This window comes from Zootoca vivipara, chromosome 8 (assembly GCF_963506605.1).
Source record: "Zootoca vivipara chromosome 8, rZooViv1.1, whole genome shotgun sequence".
Taxonomy (NCBI): Eukaryota; Metazoa; Chordata; class Lepidosauria; order Squamata; family Lacertidae; genus Zootoca; species Zootoca vivipara.
The window spans coordinates 14,531,736-14,553,577 of NC_083283.1; the positions used below are offsets into that span (position 1 = coordinate 14,531,736).

A 21,842-nucleotide genomic window follows, 5' to 3' on the forward strand; every position below is an offset into this window, starting at 1 on the left:
CCTTGGTTGGAAAAAGCATATGCAGCTAGGCAAATATTTAGTCTGATCCAGGAAAGATCTTCTTCTGGCCCTCTGCATGCTCTTCTGGCCCTCTGCATATTGCCCTCTGCATGCTCCTGGGCTACACCACCACTTTTCCATGAGGGGGCTCAGTCAAGAATGGAAGAGAAAGGAAGCCAGAAAGGACTGGCCTGCATCAGAAGCTTACCTTCCAAGTCCCGGACTGCAGAATCCCGGACCGGCAGCCGTGTGACACCGGAAGTTGCATCGACGTAACTTCCGGTGTCGCTTTGCCCTTCTATGGGCACCAAAAATGGCCGGCGGCGGCTTCAAAAGTCGCTTGTACGCATGTCAGGAAGTGCGTCGACGCAACTTCCGGTGTCGCTCCGCCCATCTATGGGCACAGAGTGGTGGTGGGAGAATGATGAGTGGTCAGAGGGATAAGAGGAGATGTCGGAAGATGAAGAGGTAACAGGGCTTGGTGAGTGGGGAGAGTCTGTGGCAGAGAGAAGTCAGGAATCAGAGGCAGAAACTGAACCAGGCAAGTTGGATGAGGGAGGCCATTTTAGGAGAAATGTGAAATAAAATACTATTTTTTGCAACTACATTTTTTAAAAATGCAAACCGATGCAGAAATGCAGCAAACTTAACCGAAGGCTAGAAAAAATGGGAAGCAGAAAACCTCCCTAAATGGCCAGATTTGTCCATCCCTCATACTAATGTACTTGTATCCTGTGCGTTTAATTGCATTTTACCATAAATCACCCCTAGCCATGATAAATTCCCGCTGCTCCAATTTGAGCTCATTGTTTTGTGGGCTGTATTTCAACTGAGTATGTGAGATGTCTCTTTTGGCAATAATCTAAAGCAAAAGCCTCCTTGGAACAAAAGCCACATCTGCCTCTTGCAAGCGGTGCAGCTTGTGTGATGATGTTTTTAATTAATGTTTCTCTTTCCCAGTTTTCTTATAAACGGCTGCGAATGTTTAACTAAAAGTTTAGACTGTATACTTACGGTAAGTTGCCAACACTAACTTTTCACAACCCTTGAACAACAACTGATAATCCTGAATTGATTTAAAGATCCAATAGGGAGTTTTGTTTGTTTCTAACATTAGGATTGCAAAAGGAATCAGTTCACACAAAAAAATCAACTTGATCAAAATTGAAATAAGATTAATCATCTTAACCTAGGTATTCCTTAAGTATTGGACTACAACTCCCGGTCAACACTTCTAGGAGAGGAGTGATAGGAAATCTGCCCCCAGGTGCACCAAAAACAGGTACAAAATGGACAGGGGTTGTAGAATTGTAGTGCTGGAGGGGACTCCAAGGGTCATCTAGTCCAACCCACTGAAATAATAAATATGTTCCTTTCCTCCAGTGGGGCATAATCACAGCTTTAACAATGAAAGCACATAGCAGCCTTAGGGGTGGGTTCTTTTCAGTAGGAAAATGATAGGGCAGGGGATTAACTCCCCTTTCCTCGTGTCCTGCAGTCCTGAACCAGAGTCACTTCTGGAACAAATTTATATTTGAAAGACAACTGTAAGCAATTAACACCACTAGCAGGGTTATCTAAAGATTTGTAAGATGAAACTGCTACCTATTCAGGTTGAATAATAAAATATTTTAGGTAAGAATATAACAAGAATAGGAAACGAAGTGAAATGTAAAGATGCAAAGTTTAATTTTGTAAACCATCAGACGGGAGGGAGAGAAGTCGTTAGGCTCAGTTGAACCAAAGAGATAAAATAAGAGGATATGATGCATTGTTTCTGTGCGCTGCTCTGGTTCGCCAGAAGCGGCTTAATCATGCTGGCCACATAACCCAGAAGCTGTCTGCGGACAAACGCCAGCTCCCTTGGCCAGTAAAGCAAGATGAGCGCCGCAACCCCAGAGTCATCCGTGACTGGACCTAATGGTAAGAGGGGTACCTTTACCTTTTAATGTGATTATATGTAAAACCAATAAAAACATTTTAAAAAGAACCGGAGTCACTTCCTGCCTCCCCCATTTTTTATCATTGCAACAAGAAAAGGGATCGGAGTTTCAGTTTTGCAAAAAAAAAAGTTGCAGATGCAGAATATCCACATCACACCTGGTTTGGTCTTTGATGGAGGCAGCAGCCATGAGAGCGGCATAGACTAGCACATGCTCCCTGGCTTTGTGCCTGCATCCTAACACAGCCCAGCACATTCTGCTTGCTCATGTAGCTTCCAGGGTTGAATAATGTTGGCTGGGAAAAGATGGGAGAAATTCTGGGCTGCAGCTGCTGATTAGACAGCAGCCACCAGCAAACTTTTTTTAAAAAAAGAAAAGCGTTTCTGAGCAGAAGCAGATTGAATGCCATGAGCCCTTGGAATTTTACCAGAGGTTTTCCTCAAGGTCCACATTCTTCTCTCCCTCCAGTTTTTACTAATGACTCCCACAGGGGTCAGCACAAGGATAACTCCTATTATATAGTTTTAACCCTTTGCCACCTAATATATATATATATATATATATATATATATATATATATATATATATATATATAATCTTCTCTTACTCTTTGGCGATCACTCGTAGCTGAGTAAGATTGTCTTCCATGAACACGGTTTTAACAATGGGTCTGTAAGTGACTGTGGAGGCCAGTTCTGGATCCACACATCCTTCCACAGTGGGGACATTGGTTTCCAGGCGGGAGTTGATCACGGTGTGTATTTGCCAAGCGTGCCTTCCTCTTAGCATGTTTCTCCCTTGCGTCCTGAGATCGAGTTTCTTCAAAGCCCATGACACCTTTGGTAAAGGCTGTTCTCCAACTGGAGTGCTCACAAGCCAGTGTTTACCAGTTGTCAGTGTTTATACTACATTTGTAAAGATTTGCCTTGAGACAGTCTTTAAACCTCTTTTGTTGACCACCAGCATTACGCTTTCCATTTTAAAGTTCGGAATAGAGTAGTTGCTTTGGAAGACCATCATCAGGCATCCGCACAATATGACCAGTTCGACGAAGTTGACACTGAACAATCATTGCTTCAACACTGGTGACCTTTGCTTCTTCCAGTACACTGGTATTAGTTCGCCTGTCTTCCCAAGTGATGTGTAAAATTGTTCGGAGATACCGTTGATGGAATCTTTCGAGGAGTTGGAGTAACACCCCAAGTGCGATTTTCGAGGCTCTGATTCCAGGAGGATATTCTGAGCCTGCCCCAGGCATTGAAAGAACCATTGACAGCACTGACCTTAGCTGTACTTCCCCCCTCCTTCAAAGTTCAACACCCAGAGGGCAGGCAGGTGGTGGCAAAACTACGGCAGATATTTCTAAAATTCACACTTTATCATGCTGTACTAGTAATGTAAACTTATAATAATATATTCAGTTGTCTACAAGACAGAGAGATACTAATAGTGCTTTAACCTGCTTCACTCATGCTGATACAGTTACTTTTCACACACACATTTTCTCTCAATCCAACTGACAGTTCAAGTAGTTATGGGCACTTCGTGACATGCAAACAACAAATTAATTAAGCCTGACAACATTCTTTGGAGACAAGTATTATCATGTGCTTTAAACACAAGGGTGAATGGACATATCAACTCCAGCCTTCCACTAAAAGCTGGCAACTTAAATTAGATGTTTAGTCTATGTGAAGGATGTCTTAAGATATATTGTGTGTTTTCTTTTCTTTACTTATGCAATTTGGCGAGGGGGACTCTGTGCAGCCAGGAAAAAACACACATTGCAACCTACATACGGGACATATTTGTAAAATAGAATGAGTCGAGAGTTCAAAAAGTGTGCATATACAGAGATAATGGCTCAAGGATACAACAACGCAAAGTTAGTGGTTTATTTTCCGTATACTACACACTGCAGAAGTGTACCAAACAACACACAGCTAGATCAAAATCTTCTCATATGCTGTTCTAACGATCAAGAAAGGGTTGCCCATTTTGTTCTCAATATTATCAGATCATTTACTTTCTTCTAGGATTAGGGCATATGTTACCTGATTGCATATGTTTGTGTGTGCATGCTTAGATTAAACCTGAGGGATAACTTAAATTCCTTTTAATTTAAATGGAAACCCCAAGTAATCAATATTGTCTCTTGCAGCTCTGTCATTCTGTAATCGTTCTTATATCCTTGCCAATTGGGTGAAAAGGTTTCACTATAGTTTAATTTTTTAATGAGAGGAGTTGCTATCCTTTCAATGGGTACCTTAGCATTAAGTGCACAGGAGGACTAGCTCAGACTGAAAAATCGACATACAGTGGTACCTTGTGTTACATACTGTCCCTCTTACGAATGTTGCAGGTTACGCGCTTCGCTAACCTGGAAGTAGATGCCCTTTGTTGCAACCTTTGCCCCGGGATGCAAGTGGAAGTTGCACTCCGGCGGTACAGCAGCAGCAGGAGGCCCCATTAGCGAAAGTGCGCCTCCTGTTACGAGTGGTTTCCTGTTACGAACGGACATCCAGAACGGATTAAGTACTTAACACGAGGTACCACTATACTACTTCTAAAAGTGGTCCTCCAGCTCCTTCTTGGAAGCCTACATGCAGTTCAGGACGTGTTAGGCTTAACGTACAGTGGTACCTTGGTTCTCGAACTTAATCCATTCTGGAAGTCTGTTCGACTCCTGAAACTGTTTGAAAACCAAGTTGTGGCTTCCAATTGGCTGCAGGAGCTTCCTGCACTCAAGCAGAAGCCACGTCAGATGTTCGGCTTCCGAAAAACGTTTGAAAAGCGCAACACTTACTTCCGGGTTTTTGGCATTCGGGAGCCAATTTGTTCGTCAACCAAGATGTTCGAGAACCAAGGTTTGACTGTACTAGGTACATTCAGCTATATCTCTGGTTTTTCTTTAATAAATTACAATTGTGTGTGTGTGTACAACACACACAGAGAGAGAAGTTGTTACTGGAATGGCCGCACAAAGGGACTCTCTCTCTAGCTAGAATCCCAATAAAATCTTTTCCCTCCCCCCGTGCTGTAATTAGCATTCAGGGAGGAAAGCTCATGTTGGCATAGATGGGAGCTTTTTTCTAAAACTAACTGTGCAAAGTGGGGGGGGGGGCGTTGCTGAAGTGTTGGTTGCTTGGGAGAGAAGAGTTAACACACCCCACCTCATGTGTTGAGGTCTCCATGAGAATCCGTGAGGCTGTTGTCTAGTTGTTGTTGTTTTTAAACCCAGATTTTAATCATTCTGAAAAACTGGGTGTCATCAACATACGAACTTGGCTTCCTCCTTGATTCCAGATCATTTATGAATACCTTAAAAGCAGTGGAGGCTCATGGGGGGTGCATAATTATATATTCACTTTTTCTTATTCACTTAATAACAGGTTTATAACACACCATCTGAAGGAGCATCTCCACATCCTCTGAGGGTCTTCGGGAAGTTACAGAGAACTAGGCAGAAGGCCTTCTCGCTAGTGGCACCCACCCTGTGGAATGCCCTCCCATCAGAAGTCAAGGAGATAAAGAACTATGGTACATAACTTTTAGAAGACATCTGAAGACATTGGGAACTTTTTAATGTGATATATATATATATATATATATATATATATATATATATATATATCCTATATAATAAAGTCCCTGTGTCTCTGCGTCCAGATTCCGTGTGTCCCTGGGTTACTGCGCATGTGCCCCAGGGACACAGGGATTGGAGGCAGAGACAACCGACAACCGCCGCTCCGACAACCGCCACTCCGAAGCCCCGTCTCATGCTGGAGGTGCGCTGCGAGGCGGCGGGGGAGAGAAGCGCTCCTCCCCCCCGCCGCCTTGCCACACACCGCCAGCATGGGACAGCACTTCCTCGGCAAAGGCAAGCAGGCGAGCTGTCTGCCTGCTTGCCGTAGCCGAGGAAGTTGAAGCAGCAGCGGGCAATTCAGCTGGGGGACTGGCTTGGCGGTGGCGGGAAAAAGGGGAGGAATTCCTCCCCTTCTTCCCGCCACCGCGAAGCCAGTCCCGGAGCCGAAGTATGGCATGGCAGGGTTTTTCGCCGTTTGCCTCCCCCTGGGGGGAAGCCAAACGGCGAAAAGCCCCCGCTGCGGGGTTGCCGGCTCTGTCGGGTGGGGGGGAGAAGCAGGAGATCCGCTCGGTCTTTGGCTTCTCCCTCCCCCTGCCCAACAGAGCTGGCATTTGGCTCTGTCAGGCGGGGGGAGGGAGAAGCAGAGGATCAGATTGCTTCTCCCTCCCCCCACCCGACAGAGCCGGCAACCCCGGGATTTGTGCTTTCTGTCGGCGGTGGGGGGGGGGAGGAACGAACGGAGAGAAAGGGCTGCTTTCAAAACTTGACTTCCTTCCCCCTCTTTCTGCCGTTCCTCAAATTTATTTTTAATATATTCTGCATATCCAAATTAACTTAATCTGCTCGTTTATTCATCTACTTTAAATATATGCTCTTATAAAACTGCAGGTTGTTGCAATGTTCTTATCGGTTTACAATTTATCTGTAAATATTCAACAAACCATTTCCATTCTTTTATAGAAAGTTCGTTATCCTGATTTCTTATTCTTCCGGTAAGAATAAGGCCGGTGAAACTTACTGGTTTTATGTTTTATATATGTTGTAATCCACCCAGAGTGGAAGGGGAGACCCAGACACATGGGCAGAGTATAAATAATAAAATATTATTATTATTATTATTATTATTATTATTATTATTATTATTGTTATTATTATGTCAAAAATGATCTCAAGGCAGGGTGCACAATTCAACCAAAGCAGCAGGTTTAGCATCAGATTTTTCCTTTTCCTGGGTGGGCTCCCTTCCCAGCTGGACAAGCTCCATCTGCCCCTCACTTCCTTCTAGGGCACGTTCAGAATCCACCATCTTGAGCATTGAATCCACCATTGGTTTCATCCGCTCAATCCAGTGGAGCCTATTTTCACATGCAGGGGAGGTTCCCAACTCACCAAAAAGACCAGACATGTGAGAATACTTTCACACTGCACATGTTGGGTGTGCCCATCCCTAGTCTCTGTTCCAGCCATGGCAAACCTGAAGCCTTCAAGATACCACTGAAATCCAACAACAGCCGAGCAACATCTGGAAAGACCACAGGGTCCCCATCCCTGTTCTCCATCACACTGCTTTTTCCGCAGCTTGCATGTGGAAAAGAAACAGCCATAAATACACTGACATATGTTGATTTCTTTTCCATACAGAGGAGTTTATTTTGTGCCTGCATCATAGTATCAGGGGCAGGTCCTTTAAACAGAATTATTATTCCTTGGCCTAAAGAATATAACTAAGTCTCGCACTGATAGTCAAGTTCCTCCCCCCCCCCTCCAAAAACATTTTTATATGTCTTTTTTTTAAAAAAAAAAGGAACTTGTACAACTTCTAAATGAAAGTGACGCTCCAGAGCCCCTGCAGCTGTCCGCCAAGTTTAGTCTTGTTCCACCGAAATAACTGGAGCAACATAGTTGGAGAACCATGACAAGACAACCAGACACAAGGCAACAAAAAAGGCTTTTTCGGAGAGGCACCAAAGGCAGATTGAGATTGAATCCTGACAAGACAGAAGTACTGTTTGTGGGGGACAGGAGGCGGGCAGGTGTGGAGGACTCCCTGGTCCTGAATGGGGTAACTGTGCCCCTGAAGGACCAGGTGCGCAGCCTGGGAGTCATTCTGCACTCACAGCTGTCCATGGAGGTGCAGGTCAACTCTGTGTCCAGGGCAGCTGTTTATCAGCTCCATCTGGTACACAGGCTGAGACCCTACCTGCCCGCAGACTGTCTCGCCAGAGTGGTGCATGCTCTGGTTATCTCCCGCTTGGACTACTGCAATGCACTCTACGTGGGGCTACCTTTGAAGGTGACCCGGAAACTACAACTAATCCAGAATGCGGCAGCTAGACTGGTGACTGGGAGCGGCCGCCGAAACCACATAGCACCGGTCCTGAAAGACCTACATTGGCTCCCAGTACGTTTCCAAGCACAATTCAAAGTGTTGGTGCTGACCTTTAAAGCCCTAAACGGCCTCGGTCCAGTATACCTGAAGGAGCGTCTCCACCCCCATCGTTCTGCCCAGACACTGATGTCCAGCGCTGAGGGCCTTCTGGCAGTTCCCTCGCTATGAGAAGTTACAGGGAATCAGGAAGAGGGCCTTCTCGGTAGTGGCACCCACCCTATGGAATGCCCTCCCACCAGAGGTCAAAGAGAATAACAAATACCAGACCTTTAGAAGGCATCTTAAGGCAGCCCTGTTTAGGGAAGCTTTTAATGTTTTATGGATTTCTGTATTTTAATATTTTGTTGGAAGCCGCCCAGAGTGGCTGAGGGAACCCGGCCAGATGGGCGGGGTATAATTAAAAGAGTTTTATGCCACGTGTACTCAGGAACGGTGAGAGCAGAAATAACCCACTGCCCCTTTTATCTTGCACAGAAAAGATTTTTCAACGCAAGGAAGCTCAGGAAAGCGACCGAAGGAATCACTCTCTTGTTTGGAGAGAGAAGCTGATCCTGGCAAAATGGGTTGAGTGGATTAGTGGGCCATTGAGCTTAAAACTATGCAAGCGTGAAGAGAAGCTAAGTGCCTGGCCAGGGAAGGTTGAGGATAGAAACCAGAAGAACAGAGACTCTGTTGATGATTGAACACTCTGTAAACCGTGGTTACATTTCCAGGGAGCTCCCATCAGTCATTAGTAAAGAAACCATTTGCCTTTCAGGACATCAGAACTGGACTCACCTGTCCAGGTCAATGTTCATCATTAGCTTTCCAATAGCGGCTACAAAAAAAAAAATGCCTCTGAACTTTCTAAGGCTGAACCATTTCTCTTATTATGTAACCTATTCTGCATTTCACGTTTTTATTCATAAATCGACTGGGCTACGTCCATTCTGAAGGGTGGCGTACTGTATACTCTGGTTTTTCTTCAGATCATATAAATCTTTCACCTTTTACATTCCAAATAAAGGTGATTGCTTTCCTCTCTTTCATTCAAAGGGGTACTAACTCTCTAAAAGGGAGGTTTGACTTAGCAAACATAGCCTGTTGCCATTGATAGATCAATTCGCCACGAATCTGTGTAACCCTGTTCCTAGAGAGCAGTGTTATGCATGTATACTTGAAAGCACATCCCACTGGGGTCAATGGAGCTTACTCCCAAGTAAGCGTGCTTAGGACTAGTCTGACGGAGCAATCCAAACTACAGGAAGCCAGCCTGATTTACGCTGGGCTAAACTATGCCAGTGTAACTCACCTGCATTCAAAACTCAGTTCAGGAGCAGAGTTACTGGTACTTCCAGCTGAGCCAACCTTTATTATTATTATTATTATTATTATTATTATTATTATTATTATTATTATTTGTATACCGGCCTTCATCCGGTAGTTCACAACATAGAAATATAAAAATGAGAACACATAATACATAATAAGGCAAAAACTATCCCCCTCCCAGAAAGACAAAGGCCATATATTGGTTAATCAACCAAAGGCCTGGTTACAAAGGAATGTTTTCACCTGGTGCCTAAAGATATATCATGAAATCACAGTATCTATGGCTGAGACAGCTCAGTCAACCTATTCCAAAATCAGCCCATCCCTGGGGATCTTCAGTTTGGATTACTTCCTGAATCTGGTTTTTCTTCAGATCATATAAATCTTTCACCTTTTACATTCCAAATAATGACTATGTGTTTTGAATTCTATAATAGCATGAAAAAATACCCGATTTGCTCCCAGAAGCCATTTAAGCACAAAGCATGTCTTATTATAAACATACTCTACACTGGCACACAAAGACACCATTACCCTTGACAAACCTAGTTTGTTAATCAGAAAATGACATCATTCTTGCTCAAGGCTTACATATTGGGAAGTTGATTGGCATGGAGTTTTCCAAGGACACATTCCTGTTGGTTTTTATCTTAATAGACAACTCAACATCCTAACCTTACTTGGCCAAGTCTATGGATGGGGGAGGATTTGAAGAAAACTTCCCAACTCCACATCTGGTGGGCCATGCTCAGATTGGAATGTAGACTTGCGGAACGGATCTACTTTTACGAACACCACTACTAAATTTGCTGCTTTAACAGGTGTGCAGAGCACTGGAACTGAACCAAAATACATTATCGTTACTGATGTGCAGCATTTTGTTCTTATAATAATTAACGATGTATTTAAAAAGTCACTGCTGTGAGTAATGGTTGAGACAGAACAAAACGAAATGTTGGCTTGCAACAATGCCCACCGTGTATATTACAATGTGGCCTGCTTTAGAAAACACTGAAAACATTGCCGTGTTACATTCCTTCCCCACAAACTCTGACCTTCTACTTCTGGAAGTTGTGTACTTTCAATATCCTTCGTTGGGATGGCAGGCTTCACCTTGGGTTTTGCCGAGGTCTCCTTCTTCTTCTCAATATCTTTAACTGCAAAGGTGGACAGAGTTAAAACAGGAACACCTAAGCATAACAAATCCTGCACCCCAGTGATAAAATGGGATTCTTTATATGAGATTACCATGTTGTGCTACATGTGGCTGTTTGTGTTCCATTTCTCCCATGCTCTAATTTTGAATTAAAATGTTTAGGCTTCTTTTTGGGCCCATAGCAGCTGCCAAATAATTTTTGGCAAAAATAGAATAAAACAGATTTTTTTAAAAAGAAAGAAAACAAAATAAACCGTTCGCCAGCAAAATGAGCAGAATTGGCATTTGGCAGGCATCAGGTCAGCAAAGGCTGGTCTCGCTTAGCACAATGCATGGCTGAGGCCCAATCTGCACAAGACATTTAAAGCAGGCAACAAGGATGCAACAGAGCTTAACTCTCGCACCCAAGGCCAGCCCATGTGAAAAGAGTCTTCAGGAGTCCCAGACTTGTGCGACAGATGTCACAAATTCCTCTCTCTGAGCCGTTAATGTCCAAATCTGGTGAGCAGAGAACCAACTCAAAAAGGCATGACTGATTTGAATATTCAGAGACTGCAATGGAAGCAGTATTTTAGGTATCCAAACCCTAAAAGGCTTTACAGTATAATCTTAAACCAACCCCTTAACTATTGGCTAATAGCGAATACAGTGCTAATGAAAGTCTTGTCTTTTTTCCAAGCTATAATGAAGAGAAATGGTTCTTGGCGTTTCTGCCGAATTATTTTAATGTTACCCTTATCTGTTCTTCATTAGACTAGAAACAACCCTTTCAGATGCTTCTTATATCTCTGAATTCTTTTAAAAAACTAAACTAAACTAAAAAAAACCATTGCCGTCAGTCTCCTCTGAATCCTCTCCAATTTGTACAGTCCTCCTAAAATGTGGAAAACTAAATATAGTGTATCGGATGATACTGCAGCAAGACCATGCCTCTATTATTGTGTAACTGACTTAATAAAAGCCATCTATTAAAAGCATTTGTTGGGGAGGAGGTGGCTGCATCTTATTAAAAAATCATGTTCTGCTCATGGCCCTCTTTCAGTCTTGCTACTGATCTGTCAGTTATACATTTCCCCTTTTATATTTTTCATCCTTCCTTTGGGCCTTTTCACGTATTATGGCTTGCTAGTGAAAAGACGCTCTTAAAGGCATCGCCACCAAACCTTGGTTACAAAGTGAGGATATACGCAATACACTTAATTTGCAAACACAAGTTTGTAAAACTCCAGTTTGTTCACACATTATTTTATTCTCTTGTTACTTAGGCTGCTTTAAATATGCAGTTTATATTTGACTTCCTTTGGTAATGTTTTCTTTTGAAATGTTTAAGGTAGAAAAAAAACTGTTAACTTTGCAGCGTTTAATATGCATTCCGTAGCTGACCTCCTTTGTAATGTTTTATTTTGAAATCTTTGAGATGATATTTTAGCTTCCTGTTAGTTCTGCTGTTTTGAATGTATACTTTCTTCAGTAATGCTTTATTCTGGACAGTTTTCTTTCAGTGTTTTAATGTATCTTGTAAACCGCTTTGAGATTTTGATCTTAAAAAATATTCAGTGGTTTAGAAATGAAATAAAAAATAATAGTAACAATAATATTTATGTGAATCGGCCGCTAAAATAAAGCTGAATCTCAGTGGTCTTAAGAAATGTTAACTACATACCACATTTCTTAGAGTCGCTCTGTTTGTCACCTGAAGCAAAAGCAGTCACAGGGCACCTTAAAGACTAACAAATTATTTGTGGACTGCAGTCTACTTTAACAGATGTATGACCTGTTATTCTGAGTTTCAGGTATATCTACACTTGGGATAAGGGTTGTTGGGGGGATTATTTTATTTATTAGATTTATATACTGCACTTCATCAAAAGATCTCGGGGCGTTTCACAAGGTAATGAATTCCTCATCATGCTGCATGTGTTAATTGACTTACCGATGTTGGTACACCTGTGTTGTCAACACAATTGTGTTTATTTTTTGGATGAACTACCACTGTTAATAAGACACTTATCACTGCATCTACTTTTTAGCATTTCATTTCCCTCTGCTGACTTCACTGTTTCCCACCTCCTCCCAATGCCACCCAAACATGTGTACATATTTCCCTGCAACTCAGGATAACTGTCGTCGGCAAAAGATTTTGACATGGCAAACATGTCAGTCTTTAAGGTGCCCACGGAACTCTTTCTCACTTACAGCACATCCACATTTAAGACAGAAAAGGCGGGCTCCAAGAGGCACAAGATGTCTGATTTCATTCAGACAAGCCGTTATGCTGCCATGAGGATGTCTCGCTGCAGCCAATAAAAACAGACCAAAGCCAAGCTTTGGAATATACTGTCAGCCTTGCATTCTAAATCACACTGTCAACCTTGCTTTTCCGGTGGAATTAAGCAACTCTGAAAACAACCACAGCTAATAACTCAGAGCCTGGATCAACCATTCAACAGTTTGCTCTTTAACTTTAAAGCAGCATGTGGCTTGGCGGGTTTCTTGCATTGGAGTGTTATATCAAATAATACAGCCAGTTACGTTGAGAAATGGCTCTGAGAGTGCTTGGACTAGGTTCTCTTCATCTGCAATGATCAGGCCTCTGCCAATGGACACAGGGTTACCTTCTGGGTCCAGACCCGTATACAGGGCCATCCCTAGGCCCAGGCTGGGTGGTGCAAGGCGCCAGGGCGCCTGGCCATCAGGGGCGTGTTGTTAGGTTTTTCCTTTAAGACTGATGTGGTCAATGGTGCTACACAGAGATGTGTGTTTGTAACCTTGTTCTGAATGTTAACACACCTGTGAGCTTTTGCTAATTTGAATAACTGAAGGTAGAGTTTGGTTACTGTAATGTGATTGGGTAATTGACTATTTTGAATTCTGTATTTAAGCTACCCAAATGGTTCATGGGTGTGGTGGTGGTGATGTATTGTGAAATGAGAGGAAAGGAGTAGAGGAGTGTGGTGTATATAATTGTAAATAAAAGCAAGCAAAGATACTGAAGATGACTTTGTTATTTCGTCGACCCTGCCGCTGTTGCCACTCAGTTGGTGCGTATTTTGCCCAACACGCGGAAGGGGCGCCGAACGCTGGTGTTCAGCGTTGAGTGGCTCAGCTGTTGAGTGGCTTCAGGCCGCTCTCCAGAGGTGCGCAGGGAGCGCTGGCCTGGGGCCACCTGAACAACTGAGAGGCGCAGCGCGGCGGCCCCAGGCTCACGCTCCCCGCGCGCCTCCATAGCTTTGCACGGGGAGCGGGAGCCTGGGGCCTCCTCCGCGCCTCTCAGTTTTTGAGCGGCTTCAGGCCACTCTCTGGAGGCATGCAGGGAGCGGGAGCCTGGGGCTGCCTCCTCCACGCCTCTCAGCTCCCCACGCGCCCCTCCTGCCTGCCTCACTCACGGGGGGCGCCGGAGGGATCTTGGCACCAGGGCGCCAGATATAGTTAAGGTGGCCCTGCCCGTATATTTTAGGGGCAAACATGTGGTCATTGCCACTGACCCACCCACAGCACCAATGGGCACAAAAATCAGCTAGAGAGAGCACTCCCCGCAAGAGGCAGAGACACGGAAGGGAAGATCTGATTGCATATCGGATAAGCATCCACGTCATACCATTCGGTTGTAGCAAAGGAGAGCCTGCTCTGTGAGCTTGCGAGGGATGTCGCAGGCTACCAAAATCTCTGAGCTAATGCACACACCACAAGTATTGGATCCCACCTGTACTCTGGTTTACATCTGACGGAGGAAGTCCACTGGCCGTTTCTTATGACAACACAACCATACTTGGCTCTGCACCTAGAGGGTATATGATAGGGCTGCCATTCGTCTGGGTTTTCCTGGAAACATCCAGGAATCGGGAAGAAAAATGGCGTCCAGGAGTATTTTTGTGCAGAATTGTCAAGGGGGGTGATTTTTTTGCTGTTGTTAAATCCTTTAAAAAATGTGAAAAAGCTCAACAACTTCGGCCTAATAAAAGGCTCAACAACTTTGTCCAGATTTTCACTTTTGGGAATATGGCAACCCTGGTATATGCTCCAGCTCAGAGTTTTTTAAGATCAGTGTCTGGAGTTGGGAGAATTCAGACAGGTACCTTAGTACTCCATATTATGTACAGTGGTACCTCGGTTTTCGAACATCTACACTGATGAACATTTTGGATTTCGAACGTCATAAACCCAGAAGTAAATGCTTCAGTTTTCGAACAAACCTTGAAAGTCGAACATGCCACGAGGCTTCCGCTGAGTGCAAGATCCTGCGCCCTAGCTGTTGGCTATTGAGTTTTCAGTTTTTGAACATTTCAGAACTCGAACGGGCTTCCGGAATGAATTACATTCGAAAAGCAAGGTACCACTGTACTGTGATTGGTACATAAAAAAGACAGAATCTGCCATATACCAATTTGGACCGTTGGTCCATTTAGCTTAGTATGGTCTACACTGTCAGCAGCCCTCCAGAGGTGCATACAGGGGCAGCCCTAGCTGGAGATGCTGGGAATTAAACCTGCAATCTTCTGCATGTTACTCTATGTAGCTCTACTGCTGAGCTATGGCCCTTCCCCAAAGGCAGTGGTTCTCCAGAGTCTTATGAAGGGGTCTTTCCCACCACTTATTAGTTAGTATTTTAAACTATCTCTTTCCCCATCCTCATTTTTTATGGTGTAAGGGATTGAACTTGGAACATGCAAAGCATGTGTTCTACCATGGAGCTTTAAGCTGGAACTGGAGAAGCTGGAGTTCTCTAAGTACTAAATAAAGTATGGCTGCATTGCCCAGGGAAGAGCTCAGAGGGTGCAAATCAATGTCACACTATTACGGAATGAACTCTCCACTCTTCCTGCTACACACTGTTCTGGAGGTTCTCTTGCCCTTCCACCAAGCTGATTTGTGGGTTGTGTTGGAAGTGGGGGGGGGGGATGTAAGCCCCAGTTGCACCAGCAGGACTCATTGCAGTGGCTCCTGCTAACACAACTGTTTAGTTGAATCTGCCCCCCCCCCCATGTCTGCACCAGCGTTTCTTTTCGACTTTGGATCCTTGATTCCAAGACTCTGCGGTGTGATGACAGGCCAAGAAAGAACACATTCCCCATTGCAAAACCCATTTCAAATGCTCATCTCGAAAACCAGCTTCTTGCAAAGCCCTGTGAGAAACGTAGATAACGGGAGAGAAAACATACTTCGGAACTGGCCTTGAGCCGCTTTGCTTTCCTGATCCTTAGCAAGCGCCACAATCTGAACCGTATAACCCTGATCGGGGATAAGGCCTTGAATAATTGCTTTGTTTGCATTGTTTTGAAGAGTGAGCTCGTTGGTTTTTCCACCTGCCAAAAAGGGGGAAAAGATCAGAGTTGCATTTTTAATTTAAAAACAAAAATAGCACAGAGATCCACGTTTTTGTATGTGACATGCAATGTTCCCATTTCGTAAAGGCAACATAAATCCACAGTTAAACTATATAAACATGCAAAGCTGTCTTGTACCAAATCAGAACGGTCCCATTTGTTCCAGAACTTTTTTTGTGTAACTTTCCGAGGAAAAAGGCACTCTGCATTCCATCACCCACACCCCACCCAAACCCCTCCAAAATCCTAAAGCAGTTATTAAAGCCTCTTTAGATTCCAGCTTGGATATGGAGATACATAAATAAGCAGCTCTATGCATTCATATATTCCTCGACACAATACGATACTTCCTAGGCGTAAGTTGGAACATACAGCATTAAATCGTGTTTCTACCTGTCTCCTCATTGGGGAATGACTCATTAATCCTTTGCAATCACAGGTAGCAAAGCTACAGAGCCTTGAGCAATCTGGGATCCCTTTCCATAACATGAAGCACAACATGAAGTTGAAATGCATACACTACAAGACACAAGGGATGGAGTCTGTATGGCTGCATATCAACCCCAAATAAAAAGTGCTGCTTGTAGAAAACTAGCATGTCAAGAAGACATGCTTGGCAGGGGGTTGGACTGGGTGGCCCTTGTGGTCTCTTCCAACTCTATGATTCTATGATTCTAAACATTCCTAAGGCAACATTCAAGAATGATTGCTCGACCCACATTATGAAGCTGTATGTGCAGGTCCTGATTTATGAACACAATGCATTCCCTGGAAGTCATCCGTTATGCAAGTGTTTGCATAGCAAGTTGATGAGTTCCATTCACATAATGAGTTGATGAGTTCCATTGATTCCTACGGGGAAATTTCTAATGCGTTCCCAACCACAGACTCTGCAGTGCATATAGTGAGGTTTGGGTACAAATTCCTTGTGTTTGCATGAGTGAATTGTTGCACAGTGAACATTCATAAAGTGTGACCTGTGTGTATTATTTTTGAGAATTCATACTTGATGAACTTTAGAGTCATCTTGGCATGTAACAAGAGGACATCACTCACCACCCCTAATATGACCAAATGCAAACGGACAAGGTCTGTTTATAAGGAAGTAAGAAATAGTGAAGAAATCTGATTTGGCTACATTTAAAGTCAAATCTATCAAATGTGGACTTTCTGAAACTATCCAAATTTTGCAATGCAGTTCCCCAACCAAAAAATGTTTAGAAAGATTCATGTAATGGGGAAAGAGTGCATTAAAATGATGATATTAGTGAAGAATAACAAAAACACACTACATTAAGGAAAACTGCTTGCAAAAATGTGTACATTAGTCAAAACTGCATACAGCCAGTGTGTTTATTAGGAGAAATTCAGACTAAAATGCTGGTGAATTTTATGAGGATTAAAAAAAAAGTAATTGCAATTTCTGCAAAATGTAAAGAACTGAAATTTGAAAGAATGAAAAACTCAGCGAAATGAAATTGACAGGTCCTTCCATCCCTATAAGTGGGTGGCTTGCAAGCCTTCCCCTCCAGAGAAGACTTATCTGCATCCAACACCTGTCTGTTGCAGAAGATTCTGCAGCATGCCTAAAGTATGCTGGAACCAGTTCTATGGCTAGAGAGGGAGGGCTCCTAAGGGTTTAAGTCTCATGAAAGAGAAAGGAACAGAGACTCTGGCATAGCTTGTATTGCAAAGAATGATAGTTTATTTAGGCATGGGCATAATTCCAGAAAGGGAAGATTAAAGTTGCCAGATAGTGACTCTCAAAAACTTATTATTATTTTTTTAAAAAACAGGTGAAGGCTAAACTTTTTGGCAGTTAGGTCAAAATCTGTACAAGTCCCATATAGCCCCGGAGGCAGCAGAAGCAAAGTCCCAATCTGAACACTGTGGGAGAAATGTTTGCATCAATACATATAGCTGGCATGGCAAGAAGCTTGCGACCATATTGATGGGGTGGATTGCAAAATGTCTGGTCCTTGGAATTGCTACATGACAATGGCAACCTCCTGCCCACAGGCTTAGTCAGGCCTGCCAGACCTCCCCATTTGGCCCATGAGGCTGTCTCAGCCAAGCCATGCCTTATGTATCACACGACATCAGGTGTGAGGAAGTTAAAGACAGGGCTTTGAAGCATCACCGATCAGTTGCACCTGGAAAGTTCAGTTCTGCAAGCCCAGACAATCAGCTGATCACTCAGGTTTGCAACGCATCAAATGCAAGCACTGTCCCTAACAGTTTGGTTATAAGCAGCTCCGTGTTTGCAGTTCAAAACTGTTAACTGCCAAACTCTTCAGAACAGAACAGGCATATTGTAGACATAAGGCATGCTCTCAATAAACAGCCTTTAACCTAATGCAAACATTGTTTAACTAGGCGAAAGAGTAGGTTTAGAGGAATAGTCCAAATATATGTTGCTCTCCCCCAAATATACCTTTGATGCATGATGCAAGTTTTAACTTCTCGGTTTCTTTACAACTAGAGTTTCTGCAGCAACAGCCAGAATAATATCTCTTCAGCAAACATTATCCTCAAGGGCAAACTACAAGTTACACACAGATGTGTGCAAGGAAGCGCCAACTCTTTTCTCTCTTTTTTAAGGGCTTGCTAAAGGCTGCAGTTCTGCGCTCAGCAGCAACAGCATGATGATGCTGAATTTCTGCCAAATTTCAAAAGAATCCAGGCTGCATGATGTGTATAACATGCAATTTCCCCCTCGGTTACAATAATACTGTGAGTATTCAGCCAACGGAGTCTTGCATGCTGGCATAATGGTAACCTTACCTTCCAAGTCCCGGACTGCAGAATCCGGGACCGGCAGCTGTGTGACACCGGAAGTTGCGTCGACGTAACTTCCGGTGTCGTTTTGCCCTTCTATGGGCACCAAAAATGGCCGCCGCCGGCTTCGAAAGTCGCTTCTACGCATGTCAGGAAGTGTGTCGACGCAACTTCCAGTGTCGCTCTGCCCATCTATGGGCACAAAAAATGGCAGCTGCCGACACCGGAAGTCGCATCTATGCACTTCTGGACATGCGTAGATGCGACTTTTGAAGCTGGCGGCGGCCATTTTTGGTGCCCATAGAAGGGCAAATCAGAAAAAAAGGCCGCCGGCAGGAGAAAATAATGGAGAAAAACGGGAGATGAAGTGATACGGGGGACCACCGGGAAAAGGTAAGTAAAAGCGGGGGTTTCCCGGGGAAAACGGGGTACTTGGCAGCTATGATGGTAACTCCAACTTCAGCTGTAAACCTTTTCCAAGGCCTTTGCACAAGCAGACCATGCGAGTGAACAAGGTACCTAGGTAGGCCTGGTTTGCAAGTCTCGCCAAGCCAAGCCATGGTTAAAGCTTGCGGTTAGCCTGGACAGAGTTAAACCATGAGCTCGGGTTCAGTGTGTTATCCCACACTATTCAGAGCATTTCGCTGTCACCGGGGGTGCCAACTTCAATAAAATACGGGGCAGGGGGATTATGCCCTGCATAACTGATCACACGACGGGGCTCACTCACACTATTTGAATGGCAATGTCCATCAACTTCAAGGGGCCCCAGCCCCTTCATATATCTTATTGGGGGGAGGTGAAGGGACCTCAGCCCCTATGAGTGGGCTCCAATGCCTGTTGTTTTCCTTAGAGCAAAGCATCCGATAGGAAGTGGGGAGTGAGGGTCTTTGCTGTTGCTGCCAAGACAATAGCTTAGAATGAAAGAACAATCCCTCAGCAATGCCAAGGAGTCCTAGTGCAGAAGCAGTCTAGGTATTCAGCTCAGTGACTTGTAAAAGAAATAAATGGAGTTGTTAGAAAAAGCCTAGGATGTGCTGCTGTTGTCTCATCCTCAATGGACGAATCCCTCATCAGTTTCTCTGGAGCTCAGCTTGAAAACTGTCGATACAGGGAAAAGGTAGCATTTCACCCCCCTCCCCATTTACCTGCATTTGGAGTGACGAGGAGTCTATATCCATCAATCTGCCCTTTAGGGGCTTTCCATGAAATCTGAACACTGTCATGAGCAACAACAGTGTATCTTAATCTCGACGGCGGGGCCACTGAAAGGGAAGCAAAAATATAAGCACTGAAGGACTTATCACACTTTATTGAAATCTTAAGATTACAGCACATACAGACATCCAAATTAAACAAGAGACGACACAATTTTCAGACAAGACAAAGGACGCGGGTTATCAGGAGAGTCCCGTGGTGAGTGTCTATTAGTTTGTAAAATGACGTTGAAATACGTCAAGGTGAATTATCAGTTCCCAAAGACATAAGCTACACAATAAATGTAAAAAAAAGCACTATTGTCACCACAGGGAAAGACAAAGAAACGTTGGGGTTAGAGGTTAAAAAATCCTAGTTTAGCAAGCAAAGTCAACGCACAAACTTTATTTTGGTGTGTATTATATGCTCTTGGTTATGTTATAGTGCAGGGGACATTCTAATGGGCTGTTTCTAGCTTTCGGGGGTCTCCTGGAGGGTCGGGAAGTGGAGATTGTTCAAGGTCACATTGTGAAAGACTTGGGAGGGCATGAAATTTGAGTATGTTTTAGAGAGCATGCAGGAAAAAGGAGCATTGTAATTTTCAAAGGGTGGTGGGTGGACCAAGTTAACAACATGGAATACACTGATTGTCTGGAGCTCCCGAGACTACCAGCAATTAAGTGTGCTATATGTCCCTTAGTTTTAGGCAGAATGCCACTTAGAAGAGGTCTACTCTGTAACCGCTTTGGCAAATGACTAAAGCAATCATTTTTAACAAAATAAACAAAAATATGCTCAACTGACATGGCTTCCCACCGATGGACCCTACAAATTTTAGTCCTCTGAAATTCCGTTCCAGAGAATTTCCAGACCATTTAAAATTGCCAGAATTCCCATGAGAGTGTGGAAAAGCCATAGCAGTTAATTTATTTGATGTGTCTGTGTTGACGATCCTGTATGCCGGTACATTTACAACATTTTAAAAAGATGTTCCACAGTGTACCCTCCCCAAATACATCTATTCCCGATATCAGAATCACAGATCTGCCTGAGCCCAGCCCTGCACAATTTGCAACCCGCTCAATCAAACCAGGAGCTTAACAACCTCTGGTTAGGTGCTGCTTGAGGCTGTAGAGACAGTAGGTTGTCAGAGATCTAGAAAGCCATCCTGTGCAGCTGGTGGGCTGGGTTTGGCTGGGGAGACAAGTTGTGCAGACTTGCCTTAGAGCTCAAAATAACTAGCAAGGCACAAGCCTCGCAAATTGCCCGGAGTGCGATGGCATATGAGCAACTCTCCTTCTCCACCCAGTACCACTCCTTCCTCTGCTAAACGTGGCAAACCTCCAAGCAATTTCACCTTCAGCCTATGCCTGCCTCGCTCATCCTTGCCAAACCAAAAGCTCCAATCTCCGAACCCTACAATATCCTCAAGCTTTCCACTGCAATGTCCTATTGCTCCTTCCCATCTCAGCCATTCAACTTGGTGAGGTTGCTGCATCATCCATAGCTGCCAAGTACCCCGTATTTCCCAGGAAACCCCCGTTTTTCCTTACCATTTCCCAGCGGTCTCCTGTTTCAGCTCCTCTCCCGTTAATCTCCCTCATTTTGGCTCCTGTCAGCAGCCATTTTTCTGGTGCCGCTTTGCCCATCTATGGGCACCAGAAAATGGCCGGCGCTGGTGCCGGAAGTCGCGTCTACACATGTTCAGAAGTGCGTAGACGCAACTTCCGGTGTCACTGGGCCCATCGATGGGCACCGAAAATGGCCGGCACTGGCACCGGAAGTTGTGTCTATGCACTTCCGGAAATGCATAGACGCGACTTCCAATGCTAGCGCCGGCCATTTTAGATGGGCAAAGCGACACCGGAAGTTGCATCTACGCAACTTCCGGTGTCGCGCGGCTGCCGATCCCAGATTTCTCCACAAGAGACTTGGCAGGTATGTGCATCATCAGCAAAAGAAATGACACCCATTGTGCTTGAAATGGTATTAAAAGGCTTCTCCTTCTGGCGTGTGGTTCGTGCACATCCATGCATGAACTGATCAGGAGCTGCAAAAGTCTCACATGAGGGCACCTTTTGGCCTTCCTTCCCTGTGCCTGAACATCCCAGCAGTTCAGAGCAACTTCACATAATTTATGTATGTGTTAACTTTTTTA

The 21,842-nt window shown here is 44.2% G+C and overlaps 1 protein-coding gene across 4 annotated transcripts in view; it reads right to left on the reverse strand.

Moving 5' to 3' along the window:
- The window catches only part of COL14A1 (collagen type XIV alpha 1 chain), a 120,003-nt gene that overhangs the window by 83,267 nt on the left and 14,894 nt on the right, over positions 1-21,842 (reverse strand). For all 4 annotated transcript variants that reach the window (XM_035126181.2, XM_035126180.2, XM_035126182.2 and 1 more), the window contains exons 3-5: positions 19,636-19,752; positions 15,545-15,688; positions 10,285-10,386 (exon numbers count right to left, since the gene is read on the reverse strand). In XM_035126181.2, coding sequence (XP_034982072.2) covers positions 10,285-10,386; positions 15,545-15,688; positions 19,636-19,752 — 363 coding nt within the window. The remainder of the gene's footprint in view (positions 1-10,284; positions 10,387-15,544; positions 15,689-19,635; positions 19,753-21,842) is intronic.